Raw genomic sequence first — 17,589 nt, forward strand, 5'->3', positions numbered from 1 at the left:
TATTTTCTTCCGGGTTTCTTTCTGGGATGAGCCGAGGCTGGTTTTCGCATGTTTTAAGATATTAATTTTGCTGGATGTAGTGAAAGACAAGAAATGAAACAAAATTATTTCGAGAAAAAAAAGTTTCATTACGTCTGCTGTCTTGATTTCGTAAGAGCAATGGGCTTTCATTTAGCAGAACGACAACCTTATTTTATAAACATAAATTCATAAGCACGGTCAATGGAATATTTCGATATTGGACGAGATTTGGATCAGTAATTTGTATCTTATCACTCTTTACAGTTAAGTTTACACCCAAGGAGTACGTAAGCTAACTTTTATATATGATTTAGCTTTTTATATAACATATAAAGCATCCCATTGTTTAGTCATGTCCGTGTGGTCAAAGCAGTCAAGGCGTAGTTGGTGTTGTAAGTAAAGATGGGAGAGATACCAGCTCCGGTTCCTACACCTAGTTGCCTCCTGTTTGTTGAGAAGAGTCCAGAGGTCCACATCTGACCTCTTGTGCCCTGGACAACTTGAATAAAAATACCTTTAGTGGCACAAAGTCAACTTGATCACTCAGTTAAGATGTCGTTATCAGAGCTTCGTGAAGAAATCGTCTTAAGATGTTGCCGATACAGATCCTGAAGAGAGAGTTTAAAAAGCCAAGTTGCGATGACACTTGACCCTAGACTAGCTTCTTATGGTGTCAAGATCATCTTGTATGACAATAAGAAACCTGTTAAGATTTCGGCAAAAAAAAAAAAAAATTAATTGTTACCTTACTTGAAGAAGGACGTCCCCTGTCGTCCATGTATGAAGGATGTCAGTCCCATGATTCTGATTTTCATAGAGGCAGCTCTTATAGACTTTTAACCTTTTATAGGACCTCCTTTTTCATGCAAGAGACCTGACGAACTGTTATGCTCTTTTGTCAGATTATGGCAACCTAATAGAAATCAAGAGGTTTTTTCCTACGACCTTCAAGTATTTGGTTATTTTATTGAACTATAGATCACACACATTATCTATTTTTCGATCAGTCTACGATTTCTTATAATAGGATCTTACACTATTTATTGTTATATACGACCTTGAAATTGATAAGGTAAATAGTCAAGAATTATGAATCCTTTTGCATTGAGCTATAAATCACACACACTATCTATATATCGATCGATCTATGATTTCTCAGATAGGATATCACCGGTATTCTATTTAATTATGTCATATGCGACCTTGAAGTTAATGAGGTAAATATTTAAGAAAATTGTCATTTTTGTATTCAGGTTTTTATTGTTAATATTCAAGATGTTTAGACTTCCATTAATTGTTTGAATTCTGTTCTTCCATGCAGGTCTATGACTGGCCAAAGATGAATTCACAATTTGGATTCTTCCAGATCAAACTGATTAAAAGTAATCACGTTTGTAACAATGGCTCTTATCTTCCTAATGGCCATTAATATAAAATATACAACCAGTAATATCTTTAAATTTCAGTTTATGAGAGATAAGAATTCTCCATCTCTATTTCTGTGTGATTATGAACACTTTTCTTAAAGTCACTTGCCTAATCAAGAGAGTCTTTAGGATCTCTTGATTGGATTAGGGAATGGAGCTGCTAATCTTTAATCATTAAGCCTTGGGGTGATTATTAAATTGTGCTTTTCTATATCATGTGGGTGTGATTGTTTCTTTTGATTTTCTGTGCGTGTTTTAAATCTTTCAAGATTTTAATATTTTTGCCAGATTTTTTTTATTTTTGCCAGATTTTTTTTTTCATTTTTATTAATATTTTCATGGGAGGATTTTTTTCTGCAGTAGCAACCGAAAAACAACAACAATAAGAGTGGGTAGTAATCATGCTTAGATCCATCAGACCTTTCCTGGTGATGAGAATTCCATATCCGTTATCAGATATGTTGACACGAAATGAAACCGCTGCCTTCACATAGATGAATCGTTCAGGATGTTGATCATTCTAACGTAAAACATTCATCGAATTATTTATTTTGGACCTTTTTTTACACAAAATTTACTTTACACTATTTTTCTACAGCATAAGATTTAGTGAAAGCTAAACTCAACAGCTAATTACTTTTACACGAAATTTACTTTACACAATTTTTCAACTGCATAAGATTTAGTGAAAGCTAAACTCAACAGAGGAATTACTTCATGTTTAATAGCAACTTCTCCCTTAAAGACAAGTTTTCCTTTTATTTTCTTTATTTTTCTATAAAATCAAGTATTATTTTACTATATGTATTTATTATTTTTTTAGATAATTATCTTTCGTACCATGAGCAAGTAAGTTGAAAAAAAAAATCAGCTCGTGTTGTCTGTGTGTGTGAGACTTTTTATATGCTTTAAGTTGACTTAAATATTCGAAAAAAACGAATGTGTTTTGAAGAAACTTGTTGAATTGATGACTATTGTAACAATGAGTTAGCTTTTTGTTTTAGAAATTTGCCGAATTGATGGTCATTGTAACGTAACTATTTTTGTTAACCGTATGGATAGGTTTTGTGACTTCACGATTTGATTCAGGTCGAGGTTGACCCCGCAAGAGTCGCGTAAGTAAACATTTCAAGAGATGTCTATTAATGAACCACCTCTTCAATCACTGAAGTAGATTTCGATAGCTGTGCTTCTATCTGTCACTTCACCATCAAAGTGGGAGAGGGTTATCAGAAAATATCTGGGGATTTGGGGCTATCAGCTTCAAAGGTTTTCCGTAGCAGAAAAGGCGCAGTTTGAGATTCAATTAATGTGAGGAAATTTCCTCTCCTTGGCGATTAATATGATTTCTTTAAAAGTGAAATACAGACTTTCAGATCAGAGAGACAAATAAAGGTATAGAACCCGTGGAAAGACACAATACTTCATTGAACTGGATACCAAGAATCAATAGCCCTCTTATGAGCTAGTAATCGGGGGAGTGTTGTCTTATAAGCATAGTGGATTAGATAAGTATAAGAGACATGTGGGGTTAGGACGTAGAGATATAAGAGATTGGTGCACAAGAAATATTCAGGATTTGAGTAGGGAAAGTTGAGATATAAGTTCTTCAAGTAACATTACATTGTTTAGGATGTAAAATCAGCCTAAAGATTATACACAGCTATCGGAGATCCTTGGAGAAAGAATGTGGAAGAGTAAAAGATGCGTGTAGGACACATAAGATAGCTGAGGATATTGATGGTGAAAGGAGGAAGGAAGATTATATGAAAACGAAAGCCACAAGTTAAGAGGCTTAGGATTTGTAGGTAGAGGAAATAAGAATGGGAGTCACGAGGTCTAGGGTGTGAAGATAGGTGTAAAGCATACATCTTGAACCTCCTCACTAAGCCTTTTTATGTCCTATATACACCCCAGATCCTAATACAACCTAAGCCTCCTCATGTCTCCGACAGTTATCAATAATTCCCCACACCCCAAAGCTTTGTTAAAGCTGGAAAAGTTAAAAAAAAAAAAATAAGTAGAAGAGACATTGGGGGTTTTATGCTTTGACAGTAGAAGATATGAATGAAGAAGACATGGGAAGACTTAGGATGTTATGGAAAAAGAAGTAATTTAAAGAAACAAAGATGTGGAAGTAAAGGAGATAAACAAAAGATACATGGGGAGGCTTAAGATGTATAAGTAAAAAATTAAGAAAATTGGGAGGCTGAAGATGTGGAAGTAGAAGAAATAAGTATGTGAGACTATGTTGAAGACTAGGATGTAATAGAAGAGATAAGTGTAAAAGATATAAGAAGTCTTGGGATGTAAAAGTGAGAGATAAGTATAGGAGGCAAGGAAGTGATAATGACAGATGATAGTAAAAGAAGTAAGTGGAGGACACATAATAAGGGGAAGAGATAAGTATAAGAAACACAAGCAAGCTTATGACGTGGAAGGGGAAGAGATAGACTTATGAGACATAAGGAGACTTGGATGCAGATATAGAAGAGATAAGTGAAAGAGACAGGATGGGGCTTACTTTATAAAATAAGAAGAGGTAGATATAGGAGACATAGTGAGTTTTAGTTTGTGGAATTAGAAATAGTAATTATAAGAGACGATGAGTCTTGAGCTGTGGAAATAGTAGAGATAAGTATAGGAGACATAAGGAAACTTTGGGTGTGCAAATAGTTGAAATAAATATAGGAGACATAAGGAGAGCTAGGATATGGGGTTAGAAGCGAAAGATATGGGGACAAAAAGGAGCTTAAGGTGCGGAAGTAGAAGAGATAAGTGTATGTGACATTAGGAGTTTCAAGATGTGGTAGTAGAAGAGATAGGCTAAGTATAGGAGACATAAGCAGTGTTTGGATGCGGAAGTAGAAGAGATGAATATAGGAGACATAAGGAATCTGATGTTGAAATAGAAGAGATAAGTATAGGAGATGTAAAGAGCCCTATGATGTGGAAGTAGCAGTGATAAGTATAAGAGACAAGTAATCAAAGCATGTGTAAGTAGAAGAGATAAATATAGGAGACATAAGGACTCCGAATGTGTGGAAGTCGAAGAGATAATGTTAGGAGACATGAGAAGTCGTAAGATGTGGAAGTAGAAGAGATGAATATAGAAGACATAATCAATCATAGGATTTGATAGGAGACATAAGTAGTCTTAGGATTTGAAAGTAGAAGAGATAGTGTTAGGAGACATAATGAGTCATATTGTGTGGAAGCTTAAGAGATATGTATAGAAGACTTTAGTAAGCTTAGGAGTTGGAATAGAGATAAGTAGGCATATAGAAGACATAAGGAATTTTAGGATGTTCATAGCAGAAGAGATAAATATAGGAGACAGGAATTTTGGATGTGGAAATAGAGGCGGCAAGTATAGGAGACATAAGAACTTTGTATGTTGAAGTAGAAGCGGTAAGTATAGGAGCCATAAGGATCCTCAGGCAGTAAATGGTAATTTTAACGTTTTATAAACATTGTTTTTTTTCTATTTAGGTTTATTTTCTTATGTATATTCATATTTTCGGCGAGTGTAACTTGCCTTCTATTGCATATAAAGTGAAGGAACAGGACATTTTATTAATTGTACGAAGTTCCTTATATTTTGTCACAGGTTATATATTTTGAAGAGTTTAGAGACAAATGCTAGGTATAGATTACCTTAGAAAATTTTACTTGCACTATATATATATATATATATATATATATATATATATATATATATATATATATATGTGTGTGTGTGTGTGTATGTATGTATGTATGTATATATATATATATATATATATATATATGTATATGTATGTATGTATGTATGTATGTATATTTCAATTCTACGTAGACGCATGTTACGTGTAAATGTTGTATGTGTGCGTGTCCATGCAATTTTTTTTTCGGTTGTTTTCCAAAAACTTGATGTATTACGCAGATGATGGGAAGGTCAGCTTAAAGCGAACTGCTTATCATAATCGGGAGATATATAAACACTTGGTTGATTCTCCTCTTCAGTTAGTTTATCCAAGGCACCTCTGGTTAAGAGTACAAATGAATTTACTGCCTTGACATCTCAAATGGGTTCATCTGCATTCATTGACTCTAGAGTTTTGACTGCCTGAACCATGTTCATTTGCCAAAGTTTGTTGAATTATGCGTTTTACCCATTTTGTATAGCTCTTGATATATGCTCTATATTCCTGCTGATTTAACTCAACTTCTAAATGTTTCTCATTTAAATTGTGGGTATTATTGTTTTACGTCTTGTAACTGATTGTATTCCTTCATGAACCTGTAGTGTTTTCCTAGCCTGACGATATAACGTAAGTTATTAAATCCACAGTATAAAAATCTCCGCCATTTTGAACGAAAAGTATTGAGCTATAAAAAATCAGGACAAGTAAGCCGATGATTAGTTTCCATTTATAATGTACAAAATATTTCTCGCTAAATATGCAGATGATTACCGCGCCAATGACAGACACGTCGTAAAGAAATCAACACTTCTCTCCTTTTTTCCAGATATTATGACCGAGGGACTCAAGAGAGCCGGCTCGTCCGCCATTTTTTACTTGTTGCCAGCGAGATATTTTACTGACAAGACAATCTCGGGGGTTCCTTCGAAATAGGTTCCTCAGTGTCCACCACCAAAGCCTAGGAGATGGGAGTTAGTGCCAGCCTTCCCTGCTCTCAGGTCACACACAAAGGACGATTCACGTTTGCCAGCGACACGTTGGAGTGAGTTATACGGTGACCAGTTCCAGGTATGGCAAGAGCCCTGACCATTTGTGGATGTTTTAGGTGAGATAACGAGTTGAAAAGTACCTTGGAAAAAGGAGTGTCTTTTGCAACATTGCTATTATTGCTTTGATCCGCCTCGCCCTCTGCGAAGTTTGTGTTCAAATAGATTATAGTTTTAGTAACATAGTTATTTACAAGTGATACTATGGTATTAGTGCGTTGTGTTTGAAAAGAACAAGTGTGAAACTTGATTGTAATTGCGAAGACACAAGTGATTTATTGTCTTGAAAATTTTAATTAGATTTTTTGTGCGACTGATGAGCATTGGATAAGAGTCACCTTTAGCGAAGGAGAGCGAGGAACCCCAAAGGGACCGCCACCGCCCCTCATGTACTCATAATGGCGACGACCAATGGGGCTGGGGAAGGAGGCGGGCCTCTTGGGCTCTGTGGCCTGGGTGCCACGACGGTTAAGATCCTAATCGGGGGTCTAGTGACCTTCGCCTTAATCATCATCGTCAGCCTCAATGCCTTCTGGCAGGCAGGTAAGTGCATTGACACCTTGGCGTTCCCTATGGGTGGTGCTTTCATGTTCGACCCGTGACATCTCTGCGGGTTTGTCAGGTAGTTAAAGGTATTGAGAGGTCAGTTGCTTTTTAAAGATGTGATTATTATTACCCTTGAAAAGTATTATTTAAATCTACGATTATATTCGAAAAGCAAACAATACAATGACTAAGCAATCATATTATAGTTGTATCGTGATAAACTGTGAATAAAGGCTAAACTTTTATTATAGGATCGTATTTATTTATGTTTTTTGTTCGAGTAAACACGTCGAGCATTAGATGTGCAGAGGGGAGAGGACTCATTAGCATTCCTTCTCGCAAGTGATACTTTCTCAGCCTGAGTTCAACAACGTTACGTCGTTGATGTTACGGTATCCAGAGGCTGTTTAGATCCTGGAGATGAGATACTTCATGCAGTTCTGTATAATTCCGTATCGTAGTTTACGTGATGTTAGAATGTCAAAAAGGTTTTGCATCATGCTTCAGGCCATTTAGTTTTATGCTCTTTAAATGAACGTTGAACATAATCTCTTGGATTTACCCGATGCTCATTTACTAAACCTTCTTTTATCTATTTTGAATCTTGCAGATATAAGATTAAATCCCCCGATATTTGAGATAACGGAGATTATCGAAAAACATAATCTTATGCCTAATCTCGAGGTGTTTTTTATGTTTTCTTACTTGAAAGCATATAACCGGTCCTCACACATCTCCGTCAACTATCTCAAGATATCATTATTTATTTGGATAAACTATTCTTAAATGTCAAATAAGTAAATAGTTTCACGCGGAAATATGAAAACAATAAAAGATGCATTATTTTCTGCTTGAGAAGAAATTCGAACCCCAAATATTCGGCATTATCTGCATTTTTTTTTCCCTGTCATTGGATGTCCAACTCTGTGGTGCTTGAATTGAAATTAAATTTAAAATGGGTTGGTAAAAATAAAAGTTTTGATTGATCGATGTAATTTATATAGATTTGGATCACAACTTCTATGACCGTAATCACTGACAGCAAAAGATATTTATATTCTCTCTTGTATCCTTATATTCTTCGTATACACTGTAGTGTGAGAGGAGTGGGGGCATGATTCTTATTCGTAAAGTAACGAGGCATAGATATTTAAAATAGAACTGCTATAAGCTTTCAGGAAGACAGTATTATTATTATTATTATTATTATTATTATTATTATTATTATTATTACTTGCTAAGCTACAACCCAAGTTGGAAAATCAGAATTCTATAAGCCCTAGGGCTGCAACAGGGAAAAGAGCCCAGTGAGGAAAGGAAATTAGGAAACTAGAAGGGAAGTAATTAACAATCAAAATAGAATATTTTAAGAACAGCAACAACATTAAAATAAATTTTTCATATATAAACTATAAAAACTTTAAAAGACAAGAGGAGTATCCTCAAGCAAGAGAACTCTACCCCAAGATAGTGGAAGACTATGATAATACAGAGGCTATAACATTATCACAGAGAACAATGGTTTGATTTTGGAGTGTCCTTCTAGAAGAGTTGCTTACCATAGCTAAAGAGTCTCTTCTACCCTTACCAAGAGGAAAGTAGCCACTGAACATTACATTGCAGTAGTTAACCCCTTGAATAAAGAAGAATTGTTTGGTAATCTCAGTGTTGTCAGGTGTATGAGGACAGAAGAGAATATGTAAAGAATAGGCCATACTAATCGGTGTAAGTGTAGGCAAAAGGAAAATGAGCCGTAACCAGTGCGAAGGATTCAATGTAGTACTGTCTGGTCAAAGGACCCAATAACACTAGCGGTAGTATCTCAATGGGTGGCGGGTAAGGTTAACAAGGGGTTTTAGTAAAGAGTATGTTTACCTAGAAAAAATTTATGTTTTGTCAAAAATAATGCTAAAAGAGAAATTTAAGAGCTGTGGTTCAGAAAAGGATGAGCAAGAGACATCACTTTAGTAATCCTAAGGATGACAACAACCCCTTTCCCTTAATATGTCTTCTATAAGTCCAAGAGCAAGCTTTTTGTCGATGTCTGTCTTGTGTTCCTTGAAGTGTCTTATATTTTGCACTCACAGTTTATGGAAAACAGTATGTATAGTTTAGTCAACAGTCAATAATAGCTTCCCTACCTTAGTACTCCGTTAGTCTTTTTTTTCATGTTTGACGAAGTCAAACTTGCTTCTCTTTTTCTCGAAATAGGTAATGTGAGATAAGCGTTGTAACGTGGTCCCTATCCATCTAGATACCCAAATTCAGTGGAGTATTAACCTTACCCTCACTGCCGTTATGCCTGAAATAATTGCTTCTGACAAAAAAGAAAGATATTCAAGAGCAGAGCCGGTAAGTTAATTAATTGAAGAGGTTGAAATTAAAGCTCAAACCTTAGAGTTATAAAGAAACATCGTGAAAATCAACTATTTATATTGCCTCAAAGTTTTAAAGAAAGAAAACATGTTCTTTTGCAGGGAAAATAAAGGTAAAATATGTGATATTTGATTAAAAAACGCAACGTAAAGTCTTAAAAGAGCTTCTCTGATCTTGTTTATACAAGGCAAATACAAAAACTGTTCATGTTAAGGGTAACTTGATAACTTGAAGGTTCATACGAGAGAAAGCAAGGTATTTGATCCCCTCGCTACGAAGCTCTAGAAATGGAAGCAAGCATTATTACAGGTCGACAAACATGGGGTAGAAAATTGGCACTCTTTGATGAACTGAAAATAACACTGTTGTTGTTGTTGTTGTTGTTGTTGTTGTTGTTATTATTATTAATTTTACTATTATTATTATTATTATTATTATGGCTTTCACTCTTTCACTCTGACAGTCCATTTAATATGATTATAAAAGAATGGAAATAAATAAAAGTGATAATGCAAGAAGCTTTTTCTCGGCTTTGTTTTTATAACGATGCGGTCACCGAGTGGTTTGATTGTCAGGTATGACGAAAGATTAGTTTGTGTTCAAATTAAGAAAGTGAAAATATAGCGCATATATCTCTCAAGCGAGACGCTTAGCCATCTTTATTTGATAGCCAAGAGGAGATCTAAGAAAGTTTTGATATTTGAGGAAGTGTAAGTTACAACGTGACACTCCCTAAAGTCGTTTATTAATTGTATTACACAATACAAGATCATATAGATTATTATACTACCTTTTTAAAGCTGGGTTGAATATGTGATTTTTTATGAAATTTTGCATATGAGCCCTTAACTCAATCATAATTTTTCTATGGTATTTTGTCGGATAACGGTGTAGATTTCAAACTACTTATTGCTCGCAAATCCACCCAGCCCGTCTATGCACCCCGTAATCACTGCATCATTGCCTTTTATTTGCACGCACTCTCCTTTTTTCCAACCAATTAACCTCATCCATTTTCACCACATGACTACACCATGCAAAAAGATTTAGAATAATTTTTACATCTATGATAATCTTTTTACCACGTAACCTGTATCTGCATCCGCTGGAGTCGATAAAACGGGTGTTGGGTTAGTAACCTCATCTCTGAAGACTTGTTGGAATACCTGGAGACTTGGCTCTTTCTGTGAAAATGCCTTATGGTGAAATTATCTATAAGCAGGTGTTCCTTAATCTAGTATATAGTTTTTTCTCGCATTAGTAAAGTCCGTGGTCTGATTCCTGGTGTGTCGTTCCCTCGTCAACTTAGCTATGATCAAATAATGAAAAGAACTTTGTTCCAACAGCCTCATCCCTAATTCAGGACCATTTGGAGCTGCCCCTTTTCATGAGTACAGAGGCATATGTTTATTCTAATTACATAACAACAGTCGAAATCGATTTTTATTTATCTTAAGGGCTAAATGTACAGTATAGTGCCACTGTCATTCATGTGTCACTCAACAGACATAGGTTTGAATGTAGTGTATACAGGGAATTAACATACAGTATATCCTTTGGGTATAGGCTGGAATTTACTACCATCTTAAGGGAATATGATATTAATGGATTTTTTCTTGACTTGATATTTGGAAACATAAACCATGCAAAATCTCTCTCTCTCTCTCTCTCTCTCTCTCTCTCTCTCTCTCTCTCTCTCTCTCACACACACATGCGACTTTGCTTTTATTGAAGTTTCCTCTTGCGAAAACGCCCCTTGGCACTTTTACTTTTTTGTTTCTAATATTACGGGCTGCTTGGTTACCACAAGTATCCACCACGGGCTGTGTTTAAAGCGCTAACTACATACCGGTGTAGACTAGATGTTACTGGAGAAGAACCAGTAAAAAAATTATTAGGTCTATAAATAAATGCCTCTGTGTATTAATGCTAATTTAGCCGAGTGCTGGACGACACTGAGAAACCTGACCTATCCCAAGAATTGCATTGGTGGGGAAAAGCTGGTTTTGTAATGTAAAGATCGACCAAGACCTTTATCTCGTTTTTAATTAAAGAAGTGCTTAATGACGAATGCTGGTTACAAGAGGATTGATCTCTCATATATGTATGTATGTACTATATGTGTGTAAGTAATCATGTATGTATATATACACTAGTGTACAAGGCCCATACAAATGACGGCTGAATATTTAGATAGATATACACATACGCGCACACGTAACCCCCCTCTCAGCAAGGTATGACAACCCCCTTTCCCCGGCCTCAGAGTGACGGGGAGAGCTGAATGTGATATGTATATATATATATATATATATATATATATATATATATATATATATATATATGTATATATATATGTGACACACTTTATTATACATACAAATATACATACTCCCCCAAATAATGCCAATAACTGAAGACTTTCTGTTACATAACCGTATCTCTCTCTCTCTCTCTCTCTCTCTCTCTCTCTCTCTCTCTCTCTCTCTCTCTCTCTCTCTCTCTCCTTAAAACATTCCCACATGAAGTTTTTTCTCATATTCCTAATCCTGTACTTACACGCTTTGTGATTTGAATATCAGAGGTTCCCACTCCCTTTGGTGGCCCCAGACGCCCAAGAATTTTCTGCAGATTTGTCGTCGCCTGCATCCGCGATTTTGGCGTATGCAGTATGTTTGAACAGCTGCCTTTGCACCTACACTTGTTTATCTCTGTGGATGCTTGTTGCTTTATTCTGGTAACTATGTGCCCAGGCTCACATGCTAACTTGCATTCGTATGGTTGGCATATCCAGACTGCATGTGCATAGACATTGCATCATCGTCGTCATTAGCTGTTGCTAGTCCACTGGTAGACAAAAACCTCAGACATGTCTTTCCACACGCGTCTGTTTATGGTCTTTCCGTGCCAGTCCACACCCCGCAAATTTTCTTAGCTCTTCAATCCCTCGTCTTTTCTTTCTTTCCCTGCTTCGTTTGTAAATCTCAAAGGCCCCATCGTGTTTTTCTTTTAGTCCATCTATTATCAGTCATTTTTCAACATGTTAGAATAGTATCAACTTATTTTGCTCTAGTATCCATGTTGCCAATTTTCTGTCTCTTAGTGTTATTCCCATCAAAATTCCTTCCATAGCTCTTTGAGTTGTAACTAGCTTATGTTTCTAAAGCTTTAGTAAGACTCCAAGTTTCTGATGAATAAGTTAATGCTGGTGACCATCTGATTAGATGATTTTCTATTTGGAGAAAGGGGCGTTTTAAATTTTTATAATCTTATTATGTTTACCAAAATCTCTCCATCATATCCTTCTTATTCTTTTAGTTTCGGTCTCGTTTCCTGGGGAAACACTTACCATCTGTCCGAAGTACGTATATTAATTTAGAATCTCTAGAGGTTTGTCCATAACCCTTATTTGTTGTCTCTGTATTTTCATTGAACATTATCTTTGTTTTACTCGTATTCATTTTTATTCTTACATATCTGCTTTCTTTATTCAAATCTTCTATCATCTTTTGAAATTCTTCCCATATTCACTAACCCATTAAATAAGTGTACATACCATGTATATGTGTGTTTATATACACGTGTGTGTATATTAATCCAAGCCACGTAATGAAAGTGAAAAAAATTATTGGAATTAGCACTTCTGTCGTTAGACATTTAGAGAGTTTGGGTATGTCAATACGCGAAAGGGGTAACTAACGAAGTTTTTCATTTTTCCTATCATGGCTTGATACATATTTTATACTTATGTGTCAGCTGTCGTGATTTATACCAAAGTATAATATATGTTTATATATAAATAAATAAATGAATATATGATACATAGACGTTTATGAATATATAAATTCCGTAAGTGTGGCGACCTCAGAAGGTGTAGCCAGTCAAAAAAGGGGGTGGGATTCTTGTCTTGATGAATGGGCGCTGGTCAACACTATCACTAACTTACCACCTGTCCACTTGGTCCGAGTTGGGACTACTAATATTTAATCCAAGAAATAAGGCATAGATGTGACAGTTTTTTTTTTTCCTAAAATCTTAATGTGAACCTTTCAAGACTGCTGTTACCTCTTATTAAGGAGAAACTATATATAATGTGTGTTTGGGACTGTAGTTTCGTATCAACATCCAAAATATTTTTGTATGGTACCCCAGATTACTGTATGCTTGCGTCTAGTACATTTATTTGGAATTACAAACTAATGTGAGAAACTATTTATTTAATTTATTTATTATGATTTTTATTTTCATTCGGCAATGCATTCCTTCTCCCAACATTTGCTGATTTTTCATTTTAAGATAAGTCATATAGATTTTTTTGGTGATGCTTTTATTTCCCACTAACCTTTTTTTATACGTCATTCCAACAATATCAAACATTCTCCTTTTATTGGATAGAACTAAAAGGATTCTCATTTGGCCTAAAACAGAACTGGTTTTTCCATTTGCTTGATTATACTGCAGTAAAAGGAATTTCTCCTTGAATCGTAAATTGATAGCAGGGAATATTTTGCGTATCTTCACACTAGTTTAAACATTAGATAGGTACATTTTTAAATATTTTATACACTTCATTACATTAGATAAGTATATTTTTTAAATATTTTATACACTATTACATTAGATAGGTAATTTTTTTTAAATATTTTATACACTTCATTACATTCTTACTGGTGTGATTTTATGATAAGTATGAAATTTTCACGAATACCTATGTAATGGGGAAACGAGAAACATATTTGCAATTTTAAAAGTTTGCCGTAATTATGTTCGTTGTCTTGGTTCTCATTCAAGACTTCCTTCACTGTCATTAAAAAAAAAATGCATTAGAATGATAGTGAATGAAAATATAATCGAAATTGTATTCATTTTACATTACTATTGATTTTTTTTTTTTTTTTTTTTTTTTTTTTTTTTTTTTTTTTTTTTTTTTTTTTTTTTTTGTTAACATTTGCACTGATTTAACGGTTAAATTGCAGGTGTATCTTGACAAAACCAGTCTGGCTGCCAATTCCCATTTCTTCTAGAGACGTATTTATTTTTTTTCTTCTACAGGTTTTTATATATTTGTGCGTTTTAATTAAAGATTTGTCATATTTCCATTCGATTTTATTGATCTTCTTCATTGATCTTTACGGATGAATTTTAACATACTAAAAAGACCGTTTTTTCTATTTATACTACTCAGTGTGCATCAAGATCACAAAACAAAGCCTCTAATATTAATGTATTATTATTATATTTTTACGTGAACTATGATACACCCATTTGAAATACAAATTTAAAAAGTAACAAACTAATGGTACTCTTATACACACGCACGCGCTTTTATATATATATGTGTATATATATATATATATATATATATATATATATATATATATATATATATATATATATATATACGCTGGCCCTTCAAGAAGTAACACGAATTCTCTTAACCTAGGGTAGAATCATTTAAGTATTTAGGAACTATTATATCCAATACAGGGTCTTTAGAATTAGAGTTTAGTGAAAGTTTGAAAAAAGCAAATCAGACAATGGCTAGGTTAAGTAAAATTTGGAAATCAAATCTCCTGAAATTGCATATAAAAATCAGACTATATATCAGTTTGAGATCGGTGTTACTCTATCGACATGAGTCATTGTATGGCAATGAAACCATCTCTAATAGGTTTATTAGATTTGACAACAAAGCCCTCAGAAGGACATTGAGAGTTAAGGGCAAGACAGGATTAGAACTGGAACTATAAGAGATTACTCGAATGGCCGTTGTGGATTAGATCGTGATGAAAGGTAGATGGAGATGAATTGGGCATGCTCTTCGCACTTCCCAAGACAGATTAGTTCACCAAACGTTCAGCTGAGCTTCACAAAGCACTTGCAGAGTTGGAAGACCCAGGCATACATGGCTGAGGACTATGAAGTACAAAGTAGGAGATGATGAATGAAGAAGTATTGAATTAAAAGCTGAAGATAGAGACGACTGGCGAAATCTAACCGAGGCCCTTTGCGTCAATAGGCGTAGAAGGAGATGATGATGATGATGATGAGGGTAGTTTAAAGGATTTGCGGAAGCCATCCTCTCACGATATAGCTCTGTCAGTGGATTATTTTACCATGCGTTATTGTATTTAATTCTCATTTCACAGTAAAACACTTAAATGACACCGGTTATTCTTTTTTTTTATTTCTTTCAACAAATAAGGATTTACTGCCCTTAATTCCTCTTTCCGAAAAGCATAACTTCTACATCTCCAAGGTCTTTCTTTTATACTGAAGGTCTGGGATATTTGGTGCATACGATTTCAGTTCTATTTCCTCGAAATTTGTTTCATATTTAAAAAAAGGAAAAATTTACAGCATGAGGTTGTAAATCTATATTGGAAGGCCGTTTTGCATTGATACACTAAAGGTAAATCTATTTTCCTGAAATTTTTTTTAATAAGGTCAACTATATGTGTATATATATATATATATATATATATATATATATATACATATATATATATATATATATTATATGTATGTGTATATAATATATTTATATATATATATATATATATTTATATATATATGTGCGTTGCAATCTTGATCATTCAATCTTTTCATTCATTCTTAAAGCTTTCCTCCTTGATGATTTTCAGAGGTGAAGCACGTGCTAACTCAACCCTGGCTTGATTTATTACCTGCAGTTATGTTGCATTATTTTTAGGTGGCATTTCGCTATTTGCCTCTCATTTTGGTTTGAATGATTATATTTACACGTGCTATGTTTGCAGAAATGACACTAATTCGTGGAAAAGGTAATATTGGAAGCCTGGAAGAGTGCACGATAAAAGCGATATCCTGATTTCTTCAACTGTATATTTCACTTTTATTTTATTAAATTTGTTACGTCCGTTATGTCTGTTGAAGCATATATTTTCACCCATGTTTTTTTCTGTGCTATATCTAGAGATCAGGTGGATCAAAATTCTTAACACTTGGTATATATATATATATATATATATATATATATATATATATATATATATAGTGTGTGTGTGTGTGTGTATTCGTTGTCTTGTTTTATTTATATATATATATATATATATATATATATATATGTGTGTGTGTGTGTGTGTGTGTATGTATGTATGTATGTATGTATTCATCAAGTCTTTCTGAGATTCTAGACTATTTTAGAATACAGTATATAGTCTCCTAAGTTGAGAGGATTTACCTTAAAATTACATAATGATTGCACAATTAAGTTCTCCAATATCCTTGTTCTCACGTTCTTGAGATATTCCAGCTAAGAAACTCAGAGTTCGTGTGATGTATGAGGCTTTAGATCAGTGGTTCCCAAACTTTTTTCTGCCATTTCCCCCATGCACCCAGTTCAACCTTCCAGATTTCCCCTTTCATGTGTATGAGGGAAAAGAGTAGTTAAAACACACTTGAGACTATTTACTGAATTATTTTTCTAATGTACAAATTTACTGATAAATTGGATAGAGAGCAGCCTTCATGCCCACTCTCGCCTGCCTCAGAAATGGGCATGCCACTCCAATTTTCCGCTTGAATATCATGTCAGTGAGAACTGATATGATCATATCTCAATTGAATGGCTAACAACAAATTGTCGCACGTACTTTGGGGACATTTTCCGCTTGTTTTAGTTAGTTGGTAGTGTAATTATTTCCCCCCTGAAAGCTTCAATTTTCCCCCCAGGGGGAAATTTCCCACAGGTTGGGAACCACTGCTTTAGATGCAATGTTGCCCTGAGTGTCCTTTCTGCATTTATAATTTTTTCCTAAAGAAAATACAATGAAATTCCTTATATTCGTTCGGAAATATAAAGCGACTCTACAAGGCATTTCCCAATATAGAAACTTGAGTTTGGTCAGTCAATTCATTAAACCTCGATCCTTATGAGATCTAGGTCGTGTCTTGTGATTCATCCTCTTGACTTATTAGCCCAGGTCCTTTTTTAGCCGTAACTGATGGATTACAGTCTGTTGATAAGGTACGTCAATGTGTCCTCCGGGTGGCAGATGAAGATTGAGGGTTTTTCGTGTATCCGTACCTTTTTTTTAGCGAGAATATATTATTATATAATAATATACATTCGTATACATGTATAATTTTATTACGTATTGGATGGTGTTTTCAAAATAGTAAACTTCGATGTAACAGTTTTTTAAGGTTTTAAGAATAATTATCTAACTAACTTTAAACCAATTTCACGTAGTCACTGTAATAAAACTAATTAGTGTCAGAATACAAAATTTCCCTGTACACTGAAAACATTTTATCTCACACTGAATAAGTTGAAAAGTTTCTAAAGATAAGAAAAATTATGCAGGTACACGCCCGGTGAACAGCATCGCCCTCAATACCAATGCCTAAGAACTTCCAAACGATTTTAGGACAACAGAATGAGTTAGAGAAATTCGCTACGTAAAATCGTGTTAGAACTCTTACCAGACGTCATATATTACCAAA

At 34.5% G+C, this 17,589-nt stretch overlaps 1 protein-coding gene across 2 annotated transcripts in view; it reads left to right on the forward strand.

Annotated features, from left to right (window-relative positions):
- Positions 1-17,589, forward strand: part of LOC137658456 (uncharacterized) — a 262,901-nt gene that overhangs the window by 81,601 nt on the left and 163,711 nt on the right. For both annotated transcript variants that reach the window (XM_068393183.1, XM_068393182.1), the window contains exon 2: positions 5,961-6,723. In XM_068393183.1, the coding sequence (XP_068249284.1) occupies positions 6,579-6,723 (145 nt within the window). In that variant the 5' untranslated portion in view covers positions 5,961-6,578. The remainder of the gene's footprint in view (positions 1-5,960; positions 6,724-17,589) is intronic.

Source organism: Palaemon carinicauda, chromosome 19, assembly GCF_036898095.1.
Source record: "Palaemon carinicauda isolate YSFRI2023 chromosome 19, ASM3689809v2, whole genome shotgun sequence".
Lineage (NCBI taxonomy): Eukaryota > Metazoa > Arthropoda > Malacostraca > Decapoda > Palaemonidae > Palaemon > Palaemon carinicauda.